Genomic DNA, 22007 nt, shown 5'->3' on the forward strand with positions numbered 1-22007 from the left:
TATCTAGTTTTCTGAGAAACTGCCAAACTGCCTTCCACAGTGGCTGTACCGTTATACAATCCCACCAGCAGTGAGTAAGAGTTCCAATTTCTCTGTATCATCGCCAGCATTTATTGTTTCCTGTTTGTTTGGTGGCAGCCATTCTTATTGGTGTGAGATGGTATCTCATTGTGGTTTTGATTTGCATTTCCCTAATAGCTAGGGAAGATGAACATTTTTTCATGTGTTTTTTTAGCCATTTATATTTCTTCTTTGGAAAAATACCTTTTCATATCTTTTGCCCGTTTTATAATTGGGCTGTTTGTACTATTGTTATTGAGTTGTAGAATTTCTTTTTATATGCAGGATATCAGTCTCTTATCAGATATATGGTTTCCAAATATTTTCTCCCATTGAGTTGGCTGCCTCTACACCTTTTTGACAAATTCCTTTGAGGCACAGAAGCTTTTGATTTTGAGGAGTTCCCATTTATCTATTTTTTCTTTTATTGCTTGTGCTTTGGGTATAAGGTCTAAGAAGATACCTCCTAATACTAGGTCTTGAAGATATTTCCCTACACTAGGAGTTTTATGGTACTATCTCTTATATTGAGTCTTTGATCCACTTTGAGTTAATTTTTGTATAGGGTGTGAGGTAGGGGTCTTCTTTCATTCTTTTTGTTATGGCTATCCAATTCTCCCAGCCCCATTTATTGAAGAGACTTTTCTATTCCAGTTCAGTGGATTTGGGGGCCATGTCAAAAATCAGTTGACCTTATATTTGGGGGTCTATTTCTGAACTCTCAATTTGATTCCATTGATCAATATGTCTATCTTTATGCCAATACCATGCTGTTTTGACCACTGTAGCTTTATAGCTGGCTTCAAAGTTTGGAAGTGTAAGTCCTCCCAATTTGTTCTTCTTTTTTATGATGTTTTTAGCAATTTGAGACCCCTTTCCCTTGCAAATAAATTTGATAACTAGAGTTTCCAAGTCTGCTAAATAGGTTGTTAGAATTTGGTTGGGATTGCATTGAATCTGTAGATCAGTTTGGGTAGAACTGACATATTAACAATGTTTAGTCTTCCTATCCTCAAGCATGGAATATTTTTCCACCTATTTAGTTCCTTTTTAAATTTATTTTGTTAAAATTTTGTAATATTCTGTGTAGAGGTCTTTTACTTCCTTGTTGGGCCCTGAGCAGGTAGGCAGGGAGTCCCCTTAAGGGCACCCGGCAGATGGAAGGTGGGCCCTGCCTGCCCACTCCCTGCCTGCCATCCGCCATGAGTCTCTGGGGTGTGGGAGGGGCTCTGGATCGTCAGTATGGCGCCTCTCCCCTCCCCTCTTCTCGCTGTTGCACACCCCAGACTTACATGGGGGGAGAGCAAATGCTGCCTGCTGGGTTCTCTCACGGAGCTCCCTGCCGTCTGGGAGGATCACGTCGCCAGCAAACTTAAAGGTAGGTGCGCGGGAGTGGGGAGCTGCTGCTCACTCCCTTGCTGGCGGGGAGGTGTTCTGACGGGAACACACTCCCCTCGTCCCTGCAGCTGCTGTCTCTCTTCTGGTTTTGGCTGGCCCCTCCACATTCTGTGGGGGACTCAGTGGCCGTTCACACCCTGAAACCACAGTCCTGGTGTCCTCTGCCCCTTTTGGTTACTTTCACAGAGGAGAAGCTTGTTCTGCCTCAACTACTCCACCTTCTTCCTGGAAGTCTCTCAACTGATTTTTGACAAAGGAGCAAAGGAAATTCAATGGAGAAAGGACAGTGTTTTCAGCCAATGGTGTTGGACATTCACATCCAAAAAAAAAAAAAAAGAGTCTAGACACAGACCTTACACCTTCCACAAAAACTCCTCACTCAAAATGGATCATAGACCTAAATGTAAAATGCAAAAACTATGAAAGTTTTAGAAGATAACATAGGAGAAAATCTAGGTGACCCTGGGTTTGATACTGTGTTTTGAGATAAAATATCAGAAGCATGATCCATGAACAAAAAAATGGAGAAGTTGGACTTTATTGAAATTAAAAACTTTTGCTCTGTGAAAGATACTTCAGATACTTCAGAGATGGAAAAGACAAACTACAAATTGGGAGAAAATACTTGCAAAACACGTATCTTATAAAAGACTTGTATCCAGAAGATGTAAAGAACTCTTAAAACTCAAGGCTAAGATATCAGATAGCCCAGTTAAAAATGGGCAAAAGATCTGAGGAAACAATTCACCAAGGAAGATATTCAGATGGCAAGTGAACATTAGAAAAGATGCTCAACATCGTGTGTCATTAAGGAATTGCAAATTAAAACAACAGTGAGATACCAATACCCACTAGGCTAAAATCCCCAAAAATGATGACATCAGTGCTGGTGAGAATGCAAAATGGCACATCCACTTTTGAAGACAGTTCGGCAGTTTTTGTAAAGCTAAACGTATTCTCATCATATGTTCCAGCAATCGTGCTTCTAGGTGTTTACCCAATTGAGTTGAATGCTTATGTCTATACAAAAACTTGTATATGAATGTTTATAGAAACTTTATTAATAATTGCCCCAAACTGGAAGCAACCAAGATATTCTTCAATAGGTAAATGGATAAACAAAATATGTTCCAACCATACAATGGAATATTACTCAGTGGTAAAAAGTAATGTGCTATCAAGCCATGAAAAGACATGAAGGGACCTTAAATGCATAAGTTAAAGAAGCCAGTCTGAAGAGGCTGTATACTGTGTGAGTCCGACTATATGGCTTTTGGAAAAGCAAAGCTCTAAAGAGAGTAAAAAGATGGATGGTTGCCAGAGCTTTGGAAGGTGGGGAGAGAAGGAGGGGCAAGGAGGAACAGGTGAAGCACAGGGGATTTTTAGGGCAGAGAAACTATTCTGTATGATACAGTAATGATTGGATACATAATATTATGTAAATGTTTTACAAATATGTCGAAACCCATGGAACTCAAATTCATAGGGACTTAAAATAGATTAGAGGTTACTAGGAGCTGGGGACCGGGGGATGGGAAGCTATTGCTTACTGGGTACAGTGTTTCCGTTTGGGGTGATGAAAAAATTTGAAAATAGATGGTGGTGATGGTTGCACAACATTGTGAATGTAATTAATACCACTGAATTGTACACTTAAAAAGGCTGAAGTGGCAAAGTTTATTTTATATACGTTTGATCACAATAAAGAAACCCAACATAGAAATGTATAACACAAAAGTCAATCCTAATGTAAACTGTGGACTTTAGTTAATTAAAAAAATAGTAAAAATAAAGACAAACAAAAAAACCCATTATGAAATAAATGTGCAGCTTATTCTATGCCAATTATACCTCAATAAAGCTGTTAAAAAATAATAACTCTTTGGGTGATCTTGTTCCTTCTGTGACAAAGTGGTACCTCTGGGCTCCCAGACACACTGTCCTCAGTTGTTGGCTCCCTGGGAATAGAAGTGGTTTCTTCTCGCGCATGTGCAGTGGAACCATCACCTGGAGATTTTTACAGCCTGGAGGGACTGTCGCTGTTTGATAAGAGCAATTTGGATGAGACCATTTTCAAATATGCACATGAGGCTATGGGTCATTTTCCAATGTTTAACGTGACAGTTCCCCTCTCTTTGGTGGTGTCAACTCTGAAAATTAGCAACTAACAGGACAGGTGTTGGTTGGGAGGCTGAGGACCAGGATTCTGGTCCCCATTCTGCCATTAACTGACTGTGAGCTTTTGAGCAAGTCACTTACTTTCACAGCATATCTCAATTTTTTAGCTGTAAAGCAAGTGGGATGGATCAGGGAGTCAATCTCTGTGGCCCCTTCCAATTCCAGACTGTATTGTATCTGATCAATATTATACCTTCTCTCACACTTTTACATGGAGTGGAATGTGTAGAATGTTGATGTACATATGCTACAGGGTACTTGACTCAGCAGAAGCCCTATTGTGCAAAGATGCACTTGGAGACCCTCCTCCATTTCAGCAGTTCACATTGTGTTCCCTTTCTCTGTGGGGCATCTTCCCGGGATTGCCTGGGTTTGTGGGTGGAGACACTGAGCCTTCCTTGCTCCAGGCTGGTTCCTCAGTTCAGGGGCAGGGATTGGTGCTGGGTTTAGGCAACAGCTGCTCCTCCCAGCATTGCTATTTTTTTAGCCTTTCAAGCTTTCATGCACCCCAGCCCTGATATCTCTCCAAAGAAATGCCCAGAAAGCAAGGTTTTGGGTGTTTCCTGAGCTCAGACGTGACAGTTTGCCAGTGTGCTGTCACTTCAGAACTTAAGCTAAGAGTTGGCCTAAGTCCTGGCAGATTTTCTTGCTAACTGAGACTCCTGAGAGCATTTTAAAAACTCTTATATTCAGTTGGCGAAGTGTACATTTTGGAGTAGAAGATATTCTTTAGCTAGTATTTTGCTGTGAGCCCAACTTTACTTATTTTTAAAAACTCTTTAAGGACCTTGGAACATATTTGAATGAGAGCCTCTCTTAGGTCTAAATGGTATCATGGTGAAGAACCTGGTCAAGTTCTCAACCTAGATATCAAAGTCAAATGGAGCCTTCTGTGTATTCAGGGGCTTCTTTCTTCAGCGAATGAATGTTTCTTTTGAGGTTCCAATTTGATGTTCTATTTTACCCTTAAAGAGAGAGCACACAGGGCGGAGAATCTGCTTCTCTGATAGCCTGTGATATCCTGGGACCATTTTCTGGCCCTTTAGAGCAAAATTTAAAAATTAAGTGCCATGATAAACAGTTCATCCAGTATTTTTGTGTCTCTGATTTTTTTAGGACTGTGTTTAGAGAAATTGCCTATTTCCTCTTCTACCAGTAATCTCCACATGGACCGGGAACAGGACGTCATCACTTGTTATGAGAAAGCGGGGGACATCGCACTGCTGTACCTCCAGGAGATAGAAAGGGTAAGTGAGGGCCAGGTGTTTATTTCATCTGATCTTTTTTTTTTTTTTTTCCCAAATCAGATGTAGAGAACTGTGGTCGACCTCTGCAAAGCCTGCAGCTTGTCTGCCACCGAGTACAAGTCTTATATTCTTTAATGTGAAGGAGAAGATTGGTGGTGATTGTGGCATCTTGTAAAAATAGATGGTTCAGTGTTTGTGAAGCATTTTAATATCCACTGAGCAGAAATGACAGTATCCATCTGTTTATACCCTCTGCACCCTGAAGCTGGCTAGTCATTCCTGTTCTCCCAAGCAAAATGGGTCAAGCTCCTTTTGCCTGGACTAGAGCCAGAACAGTGTTCCTCTGGGGTTTTGAAGGCTTTACCTCAGTGGGTATGGCAGAGGCTTACTGGGGACTCCTGACTGACCTGCTTGAAGCAGGTTGTGTATCTCCTGAGGGCATCTGGGATGGTCTTCTAGCAGTCAGTGGTTTGCCTGTGGTGTGGGAAATGGAAACCAGCATCCGAGCAGAGGATCCTGAGCTCACACGTCAGGCAGGGGCTGGATGCTGGATGGGGCCCGGGAAGCGTGGGCAGCTTGTCTGTTTAGGAGGACTGCTGTCTTTTGGTTCTACTCTTTACTAAGTTCCTTGCCCTCTCAGCTTTGATTTCCCTCTTGTGAAAAAAGCATAATAATAGTTTCTACTTCGTGGAGTTCCTGTGGTGATTGTCGAAGGTCACGTAAATAAAGGCACTTAGCCCAGATTCAGGAACATATTGGATTTTTGGTAAATATGACTTACTATTAATAGAAATGCCTCCTAGTGGTCCCTGCCCCCCAGCAGAGTTTCCTAGCATCCCCAAGGCCTGATACGGATTTCCCTCTTCACACCCAGAGATGTATCCTGTGAGATGGTTTGAAATAATCAGAAGTCTTGTGAGACTTTGAAAATGATCAGAAACCTTGTTTTCCATCCATTTTGGGGGCTATTTCCATATGGGTTGGAAAGGAGAGGGACTAACAAAGTCTTGCTAGCATTTATTATTTCATAAACATACAGACTGGAAGCGATTTTGGTCTCATGAATCTTTTTTTTAGCATATTGGTATATATGATGAGGATCCAAATTGCCTTTTAGGAGACAGGGAAGTGGGGTAGAATCATTAGAGAAGAGGGGAATGGGAATGGTGGCAGTAGCATTTGAAATGTCCTAACCCTGAATGGATTATAAACCGTGGTTCATGATGTCTGGGAATTTAGGAAGATATTTGGCTATCCTGCCAAAATGTTCTTTCAGAAGGCTGCTATGTGAAGGGATTTTTTTTTGGTTTCTTTTTTAGAATTTATGATATGATCTTTAGAGGAATGAGAAAGAAAAAGCCTACTTTAAAAATCTACATTATTTTCACCATCTGCCCTCTTGGCAGTGGAGAAGCCCACTTGCCCCAGACAGCTGCTCTTGTTGATCACACACCTTTGCCACTTAGGAGCCTTTCACGTGCACTGCTCTCCTGTTGTCCGACCCTGTCATGTTGGGACTGCCTGCTCCCAGCTGGGAGAAAAGGAGGTGTGCCTGTTACGTGTGTCTTGGCAGATCTGGGTCTCTTCCTCTGGTGTTCATTCATAGCTACCTGTTTACCACTGGGTTCTTAGGCTGGACCATTAAGGAAATTCAAATAATCATAGGATTTAAAAGAATACTTTTTGTGGTTTTGAAGAAGCGGTGATCATAGAATGTTAGATCTGGAAGAGATTTCAAAGGTTGTAAAAGAAATTGACGCTCAGAAAGGGAGAGCCCGTGAACATACAGGAAGTTAGGGCCAAAGCTAGGATGAAGACCTGACTCTGCTGACACCTAGCTCAGCCCTTGCACACTTCATGACCCTGGTGGCACCTATGGGACAGACTCAGTAAGTGTGTGACCGAGCAAGCTCTTAGTAACAGGAAATCCCAGGGTGTGTGGATGGCCTTCAGATGTCTGCAAACCACGTTGGCCTCCCCAGATTCCAGCAAGCTGGGATATTTTCATTGAGAGAGACTGAATGAACCAAATATGTGTTTTGACTGTAGTCAAGAAGTTATCTGTTGATTGATCAGAAGTCTAGGGGGAAAATAACCTTAAGTGACCACTGGACTTAGAGGAAGTTCAGGGGTTTTTATGTGGAAAGATGATTGTGTGCTATGCAGAAGATACCTGCTTGGCTTTTTATTTTTAATTTATTTTTAATTTTTTAATTTTGCCCTTAAAAGACTTAAGATTTATCCTGAATTGAAAATGGAAAACCTTAGGGAAACACAATCTGAAAGAAGTCAAAGCCTTGGCAGCAGTGCTTTGCTTTTCTGGGTAGGCAGCCCTTTTCAGTAGAAAACCCAGCAGTCTGTTCCTCTGTGTGTTCTGCAGGGCAGAGGCAGTTGCTCAGAGGTTCTCCCCATATTCCCCAAGACATCTGTTTGCCAGGACATTTTGGCATATTACTAGTATTGGCTCTTAACTTCATGCACCAGCAAAAATAAAATTTGGGGAGAACTTTTGAGGACAGTTTGGAGTTTTGCCCATATTTTTTCATGATCTGAAACCATCAAATTGTGTTTCTGATGCAGCCCTTTCTCTGAGATTCTCTTACAGTGGGTGTATTCAGTGATGTTGAGTTGTTTGTTTCCTGAAGGGCGTTGACTCTTCAGAAAGGGGGCTGACCTTGACTGCCCCTCAAGGGGGCCAGCTTAGCCCCTGAGAGGCATCAGAGCACATGGGAAAGCCACGGGCAGTGTTGGAATCCTGGCCTTGCCACCTCTGAGCTTTGGACCTCTGTGTGAGCCTCCCTGTGCCTCAGGGTCGCCATCTGTAAAGTAAGTTATAATTGCCGTGAGGCTGTGGTGAGGATAAATGGGTCAGTGCCTGTAAAACACTTAGAAGAACACCTCCCAGTCCTGGTTAGCGCCCGTAAATGCTAGCCTTGTTCTCAGTAACTGTCCCTGTGCCATCCAGCTATGGAATCTTTCTCTGAGGAGACCTAACCTAAGCAGATTTCAGATATTTAAATCAAAATCTGGAATATTATAGACATGCTGTTTTATTAAAAATGTTAAAGGATTTGAGGGGAATGTATATGGAATAATTTTTTTAGGAGAATTGGGTTCTTCCTGTCTTGTCTTGAAGCTAATGGGACAACATCTTGCCTGGAGCCTCCATATCTGGATTCCGGTCTTCTGTTTAGCCCTGTATTTGACCTTGGTCCAGTCAGTTTTCTGTTTTCATGGTGGAGCTGATAATTCCTGACTTGCCTGATTTCACGGGGCCAGAGGCTAGCACTTACTGAGCACCAACGCGTGCCATGCATGATGCCGGGAGATTGACATGGCTGGTTCTCCCCTCTTTTTCAAATGTAGAGGCAGAGCCAAAGGCAGTTAACAACCCATGAAATCTATGTGCATTAAATTTGGTTTAGTGTCATCCTTGTTATATTAGGGTTTCAGAGACATCTACTAGTTTTCTCAATAATTTGTTCTCTGAAGGGGAATAAAAGATCCCCCTAAAATAATGTGTACAAATGTAATTTACCCAAATAAATGAAATTAGAGCCAATAGAATTAGAAATTACACTGGGTAGCCTTGATTAGTTTATCTACAGATGGTGGCAGTATGCCAACAGTAAATGAAGTTATCTGCCCCTCCAGGAGCTCCTGGCAGTGCAGTGCTAGGAATAAAGATGACTTCATCCTTGACTGTCAAAACATGAGCCCTGCTGCTGGCAAATGAAACCACCCTGTCCCTGTCCTGTGCTTGCAGCAGCCAACCAGCTGGTGATGGCTTCCTCGGGCAGAGGCTGTGCCAGGCTGGAACTTTACCTTCTGCTGACAGTTCATTTCTTTACACCCTATTTTAGAAAAGAAGTTAGTGGTAAATTATGGGGCATTCGTAGACTTCTTATTTGCTGTTCTGGTGCCTAAAATTTTCAGCCCAAATTTACTCCTTCATCAAGGAGTGAAGACCCCGTTACTCAGGGTCAGCCTGGTCACACCTCCAGCCTATTACATCCTCTCGATAAGAGAAACTTGCAGGACACAGCCGAGAGTCGGATTCTGAACTGGATTAGATTAAGGTTACTGTGTGCCTTGCATTCAAACCAGGTGTCCTAGGAAAAGTACTTGGTGCTACTGCTAAGAAAGGCAGGGTGTGACTCTGGAGGCCCGTGTGGCTGTGCTTTTTGCTTTAAAACGTGAGATAATAAAGAAAAGACAGATTGTCCTTCCTTTCCCCTTTCCAGCCCTACTCTTTATTTTTTTTTTTTTTAATCATCATTTTATTGAGATATATTCACATACCACGCAGTCATACAAAACAAATTGTACTTTCGATTGTTTACAGTACCATTACATAGTTGTACATTCATCACCTAAATCAATCCCTGACACCTTCATTAGCACACACACAAAAATAACAAGAATAATAATTAGAGTGAAAAAGAGCAATTGAAGTAAAAAAGAACACTAGGTACCTTTGTCTGTTTGTTTGCTTCCCCTACTTTTCTACACATCGATCCATAAACTAGACAAAGTGGAGTTTGGTCCTTATGGCATTCCCAATCCCACTGTCACCCCTCATAAGCTACATTTTTATACAACTGTCTTCGAGATTCATGGGTTCTGGGTTGTAGTTTAATAGTTTCAGGTATCCACCACTAGCTACCCCAATTCTTTAGAACCTAAAAAAGGTTGTCTAAAGTGTGCGTAAGAGTGCCCACCAGAGTGATCTCTCGGCTCGTTTTGGAATCTCTCTGCCACTGAAACTTATTTCATTTCCTTTCACATCCCCCTTTTGGTCAAGAAGATGTTCTCCGTCCCACGATGCCGGGTCTACATTCCTCCCCGGGAGTCATATTCCACGTTGCCAGGGAGATTCACTTCCCTGGGTGTCTGATCCCACGTAGGGGGGAGGGCAGTGATTTCACCTTTCAAGTTGGCTTAGCCAGAGAGAGAGGGCCACATCCGAGCAACAAAGAGGCATTCAGGAGGAGACTCTTAGGCACAAATACAGGGAGGCCTAGCCTCTCCTCTGCAGCAACCGTCCTCCCAAGGGCAAAACCTATGGCAGAGTCCAGCCCTACTCTTTAAAAAATTTTTTTTAATTAGAGAAGTTGTGGGTTTACAGAACAGTCATGTATAAACTACAGGATTCCCATACACCTCCCCACCACTAACACATTGGTGAGGAAAATTTGTTACAATTGATGATAGCAGTTTTTTTGTAAATCTATTTTTTTAACAGTAGTTACATTTGTTGCAATTGATGAAAGATTATTAAAGTAGTACTATTAACTATTGTCCATAGTTTAAAATCTGTATATAGTTGAATCTGATTATCTTTAACATTTTTTTCATTGTTTTAAAGCTTAAATATTAGCATAAAACCCCCTGTAGGGATTTGAAAAGTTTTCATCCATTTTCCATGCTTTTTTGTTTTTTAAAAAAAACTTTAAAAAAAAAAACACAAAAATTAAAAAAAAAAAAACTTTAAAAAAAACAAAAACTTAAAAAAAAAACAAAACAAAACATAATTGCCAAACCTGCTTGGGATTTATTTTAATTTATAACATTAGATATGACTCTAAATGAATGTTTCTCCCAACTTGTAATGCCACTTTAAAATTATATTTTCTTTTCATATTTTCTGTCATAATATATTTGTAGTCATTCATTAAAATTTTAGTTACAACAGTAATTTCTGGCTTTTCTGTTTTGTTCTGCTTAATATGTATTGTGCCAGTATGGCATTGCTTAATACTTACTTCTTTATAATGGGTTTTAAAATCTAAAAAAATTAATAACCACTTATTAATCTTATTTTTCAGAAATCCTTTGTTGTTTTCTGTTTACATTTCTAGGTGGATTTTAGGATAATTTTATTGAATCCCAGGAAAAATTCTGTTGGGATGTGGTTGAATTTTGATGAGTTCCATGCATTAACTCAGAGAAGGGAGATATTATGTTTCATCTGTTCTCATCCACAACCATGATACCCTATCTATTTTGTCAAGACATTTAAAAAAATAGATTCCAGTAAGTTTCTTTTATTTCCAGATCTTTTCCATTTTGTTGTTTTGGGAATAGGATTATTATTTTTATCATTATATTTTCACATATAGGAATGCTTTTGCTTTTTTAAATTCACTTACACAAACTTTATCGACTGACTTCTGTGTTCTTGATGCTGTGCATGAAGCAGGCGCTAGAACGACTATGCCACAGAACGTGCTTTTGAGAAACTTCCTGTCCTGTGAGGACGCGGATCCATGAACAGGATGGGGTGTGCTGTGGTGGTGGGGGGCACTCAGAGAACCCTGAAAACCCAGAGGAGGGCCTTAGACCAGTGTGGGAGTTCAGGGACAGCTCCTGGAAGAGGTGACCCCAAGCCTAATCTTGAAGACTGACAAGAATAGTGATCTTGAGTTATTAGCCTCTATACTGAACTCCTTGAAAGAAACAGAATTGATTTTATCATTTTTCTAAGAATACAGCTGTGTGGCAGAGGAATGCTATTTTGTTGTTGTTTCTTCCTTTGTAATACTTTTCCATCTAGTATCTCTCCCATACCCTGTCACCAGGCCTTCCAAAATAATTTCAGAAAGACAGTGATGGTAGATATCCTTATTTTATTCCTACTTGAAAGGCAACTTCAATACATTTCTATTAAGGATTATTAATATTTATTTGTGCGATAAATCTCTCATTTGCAATTCTTAACCGCCCTGTGAGGTAGGCATTATTATCCCATTGTATCGATGAGGACACTGAAGCTCTAAGAGATCGAGGGAGTTGTCTTCAGTGCCCCAAGTGGTGAGGAGTGTCAACCAGACCTTGAACCTAATGGGTCTTTTGACCAAAATGTTTGGCCTCTTCTCGCCTGCTTGCTTGCTTCCCCAGTCATTGGGTATGTGCCTTTGCCAAAGCAGACTGCACTTGTGAAGGGTACTTGCCAACAGTCCTCTCTCAGGGAAGTGTTTATCCACAGAACAGGTGGTGGCTTCAAGCCTGCCAAACAGGGCTTCTGCCCGGGCCCCTGTGCTGCAGCCTATTCGTGAGGAAGGGATTAAATTCAAGATGCTTGGACTTGAGGGTAAACCCTGAGCTCTGCTATTCCCTTTCCCTCCCCCTGTGTGGCTTCCCCAGTCGTCCCATCTACAACCTGGAGTCTCCTCCTGGCAGCCCTGGCCCTGCCTTTTGGGCTGTGCTCCTCAGGCAGGGATGGGCTGGTCGGACGGAGGGGAAGAGCTGGGCTGTGGAGTCAGGTGGGCAAACTCAGTCGGTGGAGCAGTGTCCATTTCCCCTTCTGTAAGAGAGAATAAGTGTGTATCAGAGAATAAGTGTGGAGCATGGAAGGGAAGTGTGGAGCCTCCCCACTTGGGAAGCTGCTGTAGAAATCTACAGTGAGTCTGGTAGTTGGATGAAGGCAGTGGCTCTGGAAATGGACAGACGCAGACATATGCGAGAGCTCATTTGGAGGTTCATGATAGTGGAAGTGAAAGGAGAGCAGCATCCAGGCTCCCTGCCCTCGTCTGACTTGGGCAACTGGGTGAATGGCAGTGCCCTTGTTGTGATGGGGTGCCAATCAAGAGTATGGTTTGGGGCTAAGTCTGGATCCCTGGGAGTGTGATCATATTCAAAGGTTTCCTATGGGTGGGAGCTAGGTGCCTTTTGTCCCAAGAAGGCATTCCAGGAGCTAGGAGGGAAATAGCCAGCAAGGGCACTTGAGGATGGGCTCAGGGATGCAGAGAAAATCCATCTCTGAGGTCCTGATGTACAGACCTGTGTAAGACTGAGGCTGGGGCAAGAGATCTGTGAATTCCACACCCCCCACCTGCCACCGGCAGCTGCACAATAAACACAATACCAAGTAACACGTAACAACAGAAAGCTGCTGTGAGGGGCATGAACATGGAGAGATACGTGCTCTGTAACACAGACATGCAGGGGCTGCTTAAAACTTAGGGTGGAACAGAAACACAGAAAAATCCTCCAGCATCCCAGCCCCACATAAAGCACAAATTAACAGCCCATGCTGGAAGAATGTGAACACCTGACTCCACAACCCAGCTCTTTCCCTCCTCCGATCAGCCCATCCCTGCCTGAGGAGCACAGCCCAAAAGGCAGGGCCAGGGCTGCCAGGAGGAGACTCCAGGTTGTAGATGAAGGTATCTATGGAAACAATAAAGCTCAGCCCCAGTTCAGCTGCTAACTAGATTGACTCAGTACCCTCCCTTTAAATATTAATATATAGATAGACAAAATTAAAGGTACACACAAACAAGAATCAGAAAAAAGCTAGGGTGATATTATATTAGAAAGTAGACTTAGGAACAAGGAATATTACAGGGGACAAAGGGAAACGTTACATAATGATAGGGGTCAGTTCATCAAGATGACATTTCTAAAATCATGTGCACAGAGCTTCAAAATTTATAAAGAAAAAATGTATAGAAGAATTTATAGCATTAAATGCTTATATTAGAAAGGAAGAAAGTTTTCAAATCAATGATCCAAGCTTCCAGCTCAAGAAACTAGAAAAAGAACAAATTCAAAGAAAGCAGAAGGAAGGAAATAATAAAGATAAGAACATAAATCTGTGAAATAACAATAAAAAGATAAACAGTAGAGAAAATCAGTGAAACCAAAAACTGATTCTTTGAAAAGATCTATAGAATTCATAAACCTCTGACAAGATTGAATAAGAATAAAAGAGAAGACACAACTTACCAATACTCAGAATTAAAGGGGAGACCCACTGTTGATCCATAATAGTAAGTGAAAATTGTGATCAATTTTCCACCAATAAATTTGAACACTTACATAAAATAGATAAATTCCCTGAAAGACACAAACTACCAAAGCTTCACTCAAGAAGAAATAGATAATCTGTATTTTCCTGTATCTATTTAAAAATTGAATTTGTAGTTAGAAATTTTCCCATAAAGAAACCTACAGACCCAGTTGGCTTCACTGGTGAATTCTACCAAACAATTAAGGAAGAAATAATATCAATATTACAGAAACTTCCAGAAAATAGAAGAGGAGGAAACGGTTCCTAAGTCACTTTATGAGGCTGTCGTTACCCTGATACCAGCACCAGACAAAGTAATTACAAGGAAGGAAAATTACAGATCAGTATTTCTCATTCACATAGATGCAAACATTCTTAAAACTGGCAAATCAAATTCAGGATAATACATCAAGATCAAGAGGGATTTATAGCAGGAATGCATGGTTGGCTCAACTTTCAGAAGTGAAGTAGTGTAATTAACAAAATTCCACCCAAAAAAGCCTGCAGCCAGATGGCTTCACGGTTGAATTCTACCAAAAATTTAAAGAAGTAATACCATTTTTAAGAAACTGTTTCAAAGTATAGAAGAAGAGGGAATACTTCTCTACTCATTCTGTGAGGCCAGTATTACCCTTATACCAAAACCAGACAAAAACGTTACAAGAAAAGAAAACTACAAACCAATATCTCTTATGAGTATACATGCAAATATTGTCAGAAAAATCCTACCAAACTGAATCCAGCATTTATAAAATGGATTATGCAGCATCACCAAGTGAGATTCATTTCAGGAATGTGAAGATGATTTAACACCTGAAGATCAATTAATGTAATACACCATATCAATAGACTAAAGGGCAAAAACCACATCATCATCTCAATAGATGCGGAAAAAGCATTTGGTAAAACCCAGCACCCTTTCATGATAAAAAGACTTAACAAACTAGAAATAGAATGAACTTCCTCAGTCTGATACAGGGCATCTATGAAAAACCCACATCTAACAACGTATTTAATGGTGAAAGACTGGATTTTTCCCCTAAAATCAAGGCCAGGATGTCCACTGTTGCCACTTCTGTTAACATAGTATTGTACGTTCTGGTCAGGGAAATTAGGCAAGAAAAAGAAATAAAAGTATCTAGATTGGAAAGGAAGAAGTAAAGCTATTTGTATTTGCATTTGACATGCTCTTAAATATAGACAATCCTAAGGAATCCACACATGCCAAAAAGCTATTAAAACTCATAAACAAGTTCAGCAGGGTTATAGGATAAAAGATCAATATACAAAAATCATGTGTATTTTTACACTTTATCAATAAACAAGCTGAAAATGAAAAATCCGTTTGAAATAGGATGAAAAAGAATAAAATACATAGGAAAAAATTTAACAAAAGAAGTGCAAAACTGAAGAATATAAAACATTGTTAAAGACTTAAAAAAAATTGGAAGACATCCTATGTTCATTTGAAAGGTGACTTAATATTGTTAAGATAGCAATACTCCCCAAATTGATCTACAAAATCAACCAAATCACTTCCAAAATCTCAGCTCCCTCATTCGCAAAAATTGAAAAGCTGATCTAAAAGTTAACATAGAAATTCAAGAGACCCAGAAGAGCTGAAACAAGAAAAAAGAAAAAGAAGGACAAAGTTGAAGGACTCACTTTGCCATCGCAAAACTTACTACAAAATCACAGTAATCAAGACATTGCACATAGTATTCCTGAGAAAGATGACACAAAAAAATATACAAACAAAAATTCAGCAAAGCAGTAATTTATTGAGCACTTGCTATGTATTGTACTAAATGTTCTGTCCGTTCTTTATCTCATTTAGTCCACAGTCATATTGCTATCTCCCTTTTACGAATGAGAAAACTAAGGTTTAGAAAGCCTGTTTAGGAAGGTTTAGAAAGGCTGTGACTTGCCCAGAGCACTGGAGCTGGGTTTTGAACCCAGAATAGTAGCCTGACTCCTGAGCATTGCTTTATACTGCAGATCTGAATTTGTTGATTGACAGTTCATGCTGTGTTCCAAGAAAAACTGACAACATGGAATGATGAATGGCATGACAAATCCTGGGAGATTTATAGTCTTCAGAGAAAAAAGAATTGCTCTTAGCCGATCATCTACAGGTGGAATAGTTAAGCTGGCCTCTGACAGCAACTTTCAATGTCAGAAGACTGTGGAGTATCATTTGCCATGTTCTGAGGCAGAAAAAGTGTGAAATCCAAAAATGTCATACTCAATCTGGTTTGACTCTCAGGGATAGAGGCAAGAGACAGACATTCTTTAACATACAAGAATTCAGGGAATGTTACATCCATGAATACTTTTGGCAATATTTTAGTAACCAAGAGATGAATCAAAATAAGGAATTCAAGAAACAGTGAATGCATTTTAACATAGAACTGATGCAAAACAATTACGGAGTAGAATGTAATTGTTAGTCACCTGAGCAGGGTAAAAATAGTAATAGAACAAAAATGGGAGGCTGAACGAGAAGGCAAAGTAGAAGATAGTATGAATAGGTTAATTTCTTTGTCTTTATAATGAGTCAATAAATGCTATGTGAAGTTGAAATATGGAGGTAAAATAATGATTTATCTGTATATATACATATACACAAACATATATATATAGACATATATTATAAATATAACATTTTTAACTTTAGAGAGATCTTTTGTAAACTATATACAAAATCATTTTTCTGAAGCTGAATGATAACTTTGGTTACACTTTAGTTTCTTCTGTTAAATTTAAATAAAATTAAATATAATGGTTTAAATTTGAAGCTAACATATATAATATGATCTCATTTTATTGTGAAATGATTTTTATCTTTCTCTTAATTCATATATACATAGAGATATCTGGATTGTTGTTCAACAAATGTTAACTATGGCTTTTTCGGTATAGCAGAATTTTGGAGTGATTTTTAATTTTTGTTTTATATTGTACTGAATTGTTTTTGCTTTAAAATCAACAAAGCATTTTTTTTGTTGTGGTAATTTTTAAAATTTTAGTGATGGACCTACAAGTGGAGGTGTCAAGGAAATAGTTGGATATATGAGTCTGGGATTCACAGAGAAAGTCTGAGTTAGGGAAGTCTGAATTTGGGAGTTGTCAGCCTGTAGATGATATTTAAAGCCCATAGCAATGGATGAGATCGTCTAGGGAGAGACTTAAGAGGGAAAGGAGGTGTTGGGGACCACACTCTGTGCATCTCCAGCTCTTGGGGGGTGGGGAGAGGAGGAGTGGAAAATGCGGGAGGGTGAGGGTGGTGTGGAGCTGAGTGTCAGGTCATGAAGGAGCCAGGCATTTTTGGTAAAATGCTGGCATGTGGTTCAAATGCCAAGGTTGCCCATCTGGATTCCATTCCTCAAACTCTTGTTGACTGTGTGCTTCTACTTTTCGGTTTCCCAAAGTTCATGGGTTGGAGAACCAGCAATTGCTTCAGCTCCATTTGGAGATCAGTTTCAAGACCTTGAGAACATCTGAGGTTTAGCTAACAAATGGGTCTTTTGAAGAGCTGCTGACTTTCAGCAAATGCTAAAAGCACGCCAGAGAACACTTGCATGGTTTGTAAATGGGCCACAAGTAGGTTTGTGTTGATTAATGCTTTATTGGATTTGGGAGTTTAAAGAGAGCAGTCTCTGTAACAGCAGATCTGTGTTTACACTTCACTACAACCCACCCAACTGGCAAGTCCTTCTCCTGATTAGTTGGCAGTCTTTCTTGCAGGGGTAAAAATTTCAACCTTTCAAACCTTGTTATCTGTTGAGCAAGTGGCCAAATTTTGGGAGAGAGGGAACTGAGGTTGTTTTCCTTAGCTCTCCCCTTGAGAATAGCTGATGGCCACTCAGTCCACTAGCTTCAACTTTATAGCCTCGTGAGTTGTCCCCTCTGGTTAATTCCAGGGCCGGTGGTGATCAGGCGGTACTCGGCTGCTGGTGGAGCTCATCAAGCTCCCGTCAGTGGCCTCAACCATTGGTAGCTGATGACTGTTTCTGCCCTTTGCTGGGACCTGCTCCTGTGTCACTCAGCCTCGCTGTCAGTGCCTTGTTCTACCTGTAATACTTCCCCTGTCACCATCCAGCCAGCTGTCAACACCCTTTGCTCCTCCACTCTCAGTGCTGGGAAGGCCCTGCATGCCCCAGGTCTCTTGGTAGCTCCCTGCCTATTAGAAGTCACTCTTCCGGCTTTTCTAGAACTTGAGCTTCTACACCTGTATCTGTGCACTGATGTTTGCCTTAGGAAGTTGGTTTTTCTAGTTGTGTAGTACATTTAGAGGTAGGGTTTGAAGGAAGTGGCCTCGGATGTGCATCTGATTAGTTTTCCGATTTTCTCCCCTTCTAGGTAATACTTACTAATATTCAAAACAGAAGCCCTAAGCCTGGCCCTGCTCCCCACGATCAAGAACTAGGTTTTTTCCTAGAAACAGGACTTCAGAGAGCCCATGTCCTCTATTTCAAAAATGGGTAAGCCTTCTTCATTTTTTAATCCACTTTCTAAAGAAGGAATATAGAAAGCCTTATGATGCTATCTCCAGTTTAGTTATTATAATAAACAAGCAGTTTTAAATATGAACTGGAATTGGAGTTTTTTTAAAAAGAATGAACATAGGCCTTTTTTGTGTCTTGTCTCTTCTCCACTGGGCTCTCTTGCTTTCCCATGAGATTTAGAGGTGGGAGACGGGTTGGAGGAGGAGGCCTGAGTGAGTGTATGAAGGACCCAGACCGGGTGGGGGGAGCTGTCTTTTAGTGATGCCCTTCCTCCTTGGAAATGGCACCACACAGGCCTCAGTTTGTTGGGAGGGAAGTTAATGAATTGGAAACTCTGACACACAGGGTATCTCCCTTTCAATGGCCAGTCAGCTCACAGAATTGGATTTGCCAAATCTCGGACAGTTTTTATGAAAGTGAGTGTGACTTTGATGTCACACAATGTTTTCTACTTAAGTTGCCTTTGAAAAGGGTTTAAGAAAGGCTGAAGAACCTGAGTGTAAGGACCAGTTCTGTAATGCATTTGATATTTGTTTTCCTTTTTGTGTTGCTCTTCTGAGAAATGTGATGATCGTGTTCCAAGTTTCTTCAGTTGTCCCTTGTTTTGACGTTGTGCTGCAGGATAGATGTGCATGAAGACCAACAGTAGGTATCTGGTTCCTCTGTAGCTCCTCCTAGGCTCGCCATGGGAGGTCCCTAGAAGCCTGTTTCCCTTCCTCTAGGAATAGTCAAATAGTGCTATTTGAGGCCCAGCCTTTGGAAAATGAACAAAGGAGTTGCTTCCTCTTCATTTTCAAGAGTTTCAAACCTTGGGGCACAGCTCACGGAGGTGGGGTTTCCTGGTGGCCAAGACTTACGTGCATCTGTTTGCCATTTGTTGAGAGTAAGTTCTTATTTTCCAAATTCTATTAAACCGTTTGTGGGAGAAGTCGTGATTTTCCTCACAAAAGGCCATGTAAACCCCCCAAGGTTTGGAATGGATTGGAGGCTTTGGCACAAAGGTGTTGTCTGGGTTTGGTCTCATCTGCCGCTGACTGAGATTGTCTGAGCAATGACGCATATCCCCTCGATTTAAGTTCTGTTTCCTCTGCTGTTGTAAATAGCAACATTTCCTAGTGATCTGCTTCTGCCTTCGCACAAAAGTGGTCGTCGTCACAGAGGAACCCTGGTCCTTGGTCTCCTTCTCTCTAACCTGTGAGCATGTGTTGGATATGGAAATCCAGAGACAGAAATTGATTTCCTTGGGGCTTCCAGGGATGGCAAACCAATCATGTCTATTGAAAATGTCTTGTGTGAGATTGATAAGGGATGGTTGGATAACTTCTTTTCATTTTTTGAAGCCTCTTTGTTGGGAGAGGAAGAAGTGGGGCTATTGGGCTGTGACCTCCTTCCCTGAAATGTTGGCCACCTGTGAAATCCAGCTGAAAAATATTAACTGTGAGAGACTTGCCCTATACGATGGATTGCATGTTGAGGATTGTTTCCTAACTCATTGATGTGGCCTAAGAGATGCTTAACTTGGCAGTCTTTCCTCCTCTTTTCTTGTCTTCTTGCTCTTTTCTGTGTGTTCTAAAGCCCAGTAATGATATTGGACCAGGTATCTCAGTGGTCTCGGCTCGCTGCGGTGTTCTAAACGCTGGGATTCTTCAACAACAGCTAGGGATTACTTTTGGGTAGGTGATGGTGAGTGCTGATTTGAGACCACCAAATGTAGGTGAAGGGAGAAAATCAGTGTGAAGTTTCGGACATGCTAAATGACAGGGGCCATTGGTCAGTGGACATCTACAGCCAGTATCTATGGAGCAGGCAAGGACAGGGTGGAGGTGGCTGCTGTCCCTAAGCACCAGTGGCTTCCTGTAGTTTCAGCTTCTGCCGTATTTGCTCCTTTGTTTTCATTTGTTTTTTATTTTTCTGCACTTTTCTTATATGCATCTGGAAGAATATAACAGGCAGAGTTTGATTGATTTTTAGTGGTAGGAAATTGACTATAGAAGAGTTGGGCAATAAGAAATTTGGAAATTGATAAAGCACATCTTTTCCTCTGGAAATATACTTAAACATATAGTCAGTTTTTTGGTTGTCCCAAATACCCAAGGACTGACTGAATTATGGTAATTGCTAATATTCCTTCATAACTCTCCTGTCTTCTCCAGGAGTGACCACCAAACTGTGAACCTGGGCGTCTCTCTCAGAAGGAAGCTGACCCCAGGACCAGTTCCTGGGTCCTCTCCTCCTAATCCCTTAGGTCAGGTGACACTGTTGTGTTTACCAAAAAATTACGGCGAGTCTAAATCAGAGAGGTGACGTGTGACCTGGGTGCCACCACGCCACTGCAGGGGAAATGCTGTCGCACTGTGGGGAGGGGCTTGATGGACCCTCAGACGGTGGCTTTGTCCACCCCCTGCCTTTCTGCAAGGAAGCAGTTGACTCCCAGGACGAGATGTTGCCAGAGGATGGTGTTTTCTCATCAAGCGTTTCTCGGGTCTTATCTTCATCAAGTTACCAAGCGTCGATTACTTCTCCTCTCCCTTCTCAACCTCTTCTTTACTCTCCTAGCTCTCCTTTTGCTCTCCCTCCCTCTCCTTCCTCTCACCCTCTTTCTCGTCCCTTCCCCTGTCTCCTTCAACCCCCTCTCCCTCCTCCTTCTTTTTCTCCCCCCCCTCCTCTTTCTCCTCCCTCTTTCCTCATTGGAGGGAGATAATCACTGGTGCAATCCAGGTCTGCAGCAACCCCCACGCCCCAGCCCCAAGATTCCCTGGGCATGATCTGACTTGGAATGCACCCACATCTATTTCACGTCGATTTCTCTCCTCCCTCTGGGTGGCAGCAGCAAGCCTGTGAAGGGTGGAAAAACTCTCATTAAGGCCACATGGTGGGTGAAATCATAGAGCATTCGCCTCAGAGAGCCAGGATTGCTGCCTCTGTGTTGCCTCATCCACAGCAGCGACTTTGAGTGAGTGGCAATAAGGATGTTCGAGCCAGAGAACCTGCATTTGGAATCAGCCCTTCTTCTCTCTGAGTCTCAGTTTCTTTATCTGTAAAACAGGGTTAAAACCACCTATCTCCGAGCTGGGGTGAAGAACAAATAAGAAAATGCCCATGGAGGCATGTCGTGGAGTGTCAGGCAGACAAGACAGCAAGTAGTAAATTGTAATGTCCAGTGATGAGGTTCCCAGTTGATTTACCAGCTAAGCATGCAACAAGATTCAGGTCAGACTCCAATTGCAGTGGAGATTCATGGAGAAGTAGGCTTCCCTTGTTGGATAGCTGAGTCTCACACCACCAGGGTTTGTGAGGAAAGGCAGTAATTTATGAAGACTGCTTGTTGAATCAGTTGCTGGTTTAGGTGAGCTTTGTTCCAGATGGGTGGGAGTTAGCTTGGATAACACCTAATAACAGATCATGCCTTTGGTTGTCCAGGGAAAGGAGTGGGGCTGACGGGTCTGAGCGCAGCAGCTTTGGGCACCAGCTGTGGGGGCACAGCCTATAGCAGAGGGACGGCCTTGTCCTTGAGACGCTGTGGTCAGGCTCAGAATACACAAAGGGCAGCAAAGACATTTAAGAGACTTCCTCTTGGCCACGTCAGGTGTACTGGGTGAGCAGGATGAATGCCAGTGTGTGTTCTCCGTGGTTCTCCCTCCTCCCTGGAGGGTGGGATGGATTGACATGAGAAGATGGATGACCAGACCCCCCTGCGTTCTGTGTGGAGGTCCTGACCTGGAGAAAGTAGGAGGTGAGGCAGGAATGGTTCTGGCTTTGGGTTCCCCTGAGGTCTTTGCAGTCAAGCCAGGGGATAAAGTGGTGTGGAAGTTCTGTTATGAT

At 41.7% G+C, this 22007-nt stretch overlaps 1 protein-coding gene across 4 annotated transcripts in view; it reads left to right on the forward strand.

The window, feature by feature from the left end:
• TTC7B (tetratricopeptide repeat domain 7B) overlaps nucleotides 1-22007 on the forward strand; it is a 294097-nt gene that overhangs the window by 76965 nt on the left and 195125 nt on the right. For all 4 annotated transcript variants that reach the window (XM_037832063.1, XM_037832064.1, XM_037832065.1 and 1 more), the window contains 2 exons: nucleotides 4753-4883; nucleotides 18040-18161. In XM_037832063.1, coding sequence (XP_037687991.1) covers nucleotides 4753-4883; nucleotides 18040-18161 — 253 coding nt within the window. The remainder of the gene's footprint in view (nucleotides 1-4752; nucleotides 4884-18039; nucleotides 18162-22007) is intronic.

The sequence above is a fragment of the Choloepus didactylus genome, chromosome 4 (assembly GCF_015220235.1).
Source record: "Choloepus didactylus isolate mChoDid1 chromosome 4, mChoDid1.pri, whole genome shotgun sequence".
Classification (NCBI taxonomy): domain Eukaryota; kingdom Metazoa; phylum Chordata; class Mammalia; order Pilosa; family Megalonychidae; genus Choloepus; species Choloepus didactylus.